Below are 1,642 nucleotides of genomic sequence, written 5' to 3'. Positions count from 1 at the left end.
GCGGTGTCCTGGGGAGGGATGGTAGGTGCTCAGCAGTACGTGCTTCAGAATTTGAGGATTTAGCAGTGACAGAAAAAGGTGACTAGGTTGGGCGTGGGGAGAGTTGAGGAGTTATGGGAGCCACGGCTGCAGCTACCCATTTGCTGCCACGCGCCTGAATTGGGAGGGGAGGGGAGGGGAGGGGAGGGTTCTGGGTTGTCCCCAAGTCAGAAGTTAGGCTCCGCAGGAGGTGAGAGGATAGGCTAGCCAGGGCTGGGGGGAGAGTTTGCAGACCTGAGGGGTCATTTCCAGCAAGTGGCTCATCCAGCGACAGGGGCCATGCTGGAGACTTGGAGACTGAACGAGGCCCCACCCCCTTTTCTCTCCCTGCCCCCAGCTGAGTAAGAAGTACGGACCAGTGTTCACCGTGCACCTGGGACCCTGGCGGCGCGTGGTGGTCCTGGTTGGGCACAAGGCTGTGCAGGAGGCCCTGGGAGGTCAGGCTGAGGAGTTCAGTGGGCGGGGGATGTTGGCAACACTGGACCCGACCTTTGGTGGCCATGGTGAGTCATGAGTGGAGCCTGCTTCCGCATGCATGCGACCTTCCTGCAAGGCTCAGTGTCGCTGGGCCTCTGTTTTCTCATCCACAAAATGGAATGATAGTGCCTGTACATAGGGTTGCAGTGAGGATTGAATGAGGACTGGGCTTTGCACAAAGCCAGCACTTGGTAGTCACCAGGGTGTGGCAGGGTTATCTCTGGGCCAGGTGAAACCCCCAGGGCTGGGAGGGAGAGGCAAACTTTCAAGGCACTGGGCATTAACTGATGTGTAAACACAAAATGTAGAAACTATTATCTGTGCTAAGACTGAAAGCCAGAGTCCCGCACTGCAGTGACTAAACAGCCCGGTCTGGCTCCCCCACAGAGCTTCACCAGCGGGGAGACAGACCTGTCACCAGATAGTGACAGTCTGGAGAGGTCAGGAATGAGGAAGGGGCTGGCAGAGGGGTCAGGGCCAGGATGTGGGAAGCCCTGGGACTCTAGGAATAGGAGGAGGCTCTTGACCCAGGCTGCTAGCTGGGGGTGTCCAAGGTGTCTTCCTGAAAGGTGGGGTATCTGAGCAGAGACTCACAGAACGAGTGGGAAAGGTGTTCCTGGCGGAGACCAGCTAGCACAAAAGCATGGAAGTGCGAAGTATTCACCCATTCAACTGACAAGTTTCCATTATGCCTGGTCCTGCCCTGGGTACTGGGGATACAGAGGTAACTGAGATAGATGTGGTGTCCCGTCTTACAGTGTGGGGGGGAGAATGGGAGAAATCTGGGAAGGCTTCTCAGAGGAGATGACATTTGAGTGGAGACGTGAAGGATAAATGGAGTTAGTTCAGGGAGGATGGAGAGCTGAGTGATCCAGGCAGGGGGAACAGGCAAAGAGGGGGAATCCTGCCACTTCTGAGGAAGTGAGAGAAGACAGTGCCATTGTAGTGGGATGAGTAATAAAGCTGAAGTTAGCAGCGTCAGGTCATGCAGGGCCTGAGTCCTGCCACCGCATTTGGGCTTCGGGTTTTCTGGAGGAGCAATAGATATTAAGCAGGGAAAGGGTACAGAGTTAGAAAGGTCCCTGATTGCTGTGTGGGAGCCCAGGGAGGGGACTGGGCTGGATCA

At 56.0% G+C, this 1,642-nt stretch overlaps 1 protein-coding gene across 1 annotated transcript in view; it reads left to right on the top strand.

Moving 5' to 3' along the window:
• The window catches only part of LOC102262701 (cytochrome P450 2S1), a 13,514-nt gene that overhangs the window by 1,502 nt on the left and 10,370 nt on the right, over nucleotides 1-1,642 (top strand). Inside the window, exon 3 of the mRNA XM_014541691.1 lies at nucleotides 377-542. Coding sequence (XP_014397177.1) covers nucleotides 377-542 — 166 coding nt within the window. The remainder of the gene's footprint in view (nucleotides 1-376; nucleotides 543-1,642) is intronic.

The sequence above is a fragment of the Myotis brandtii genome, unplaced genomic scaffold, assembly GCF_000412655.1.
Source record: "Myotis brandtii unplaced genomic scaffold, ASM41265v1 scaffold277, whole genome shotgun sequence".
NCBI classification, from domain to species: domain Eukaryota; kingdom Metazoa; phylum Chordata; class Mammalia; order Chiroptera; family Vespertilionidae; genus Myotis; species Myotis brandtii.
This window is presented reverse-complemented; position numbering and strand designations above follow the sequence as displayed.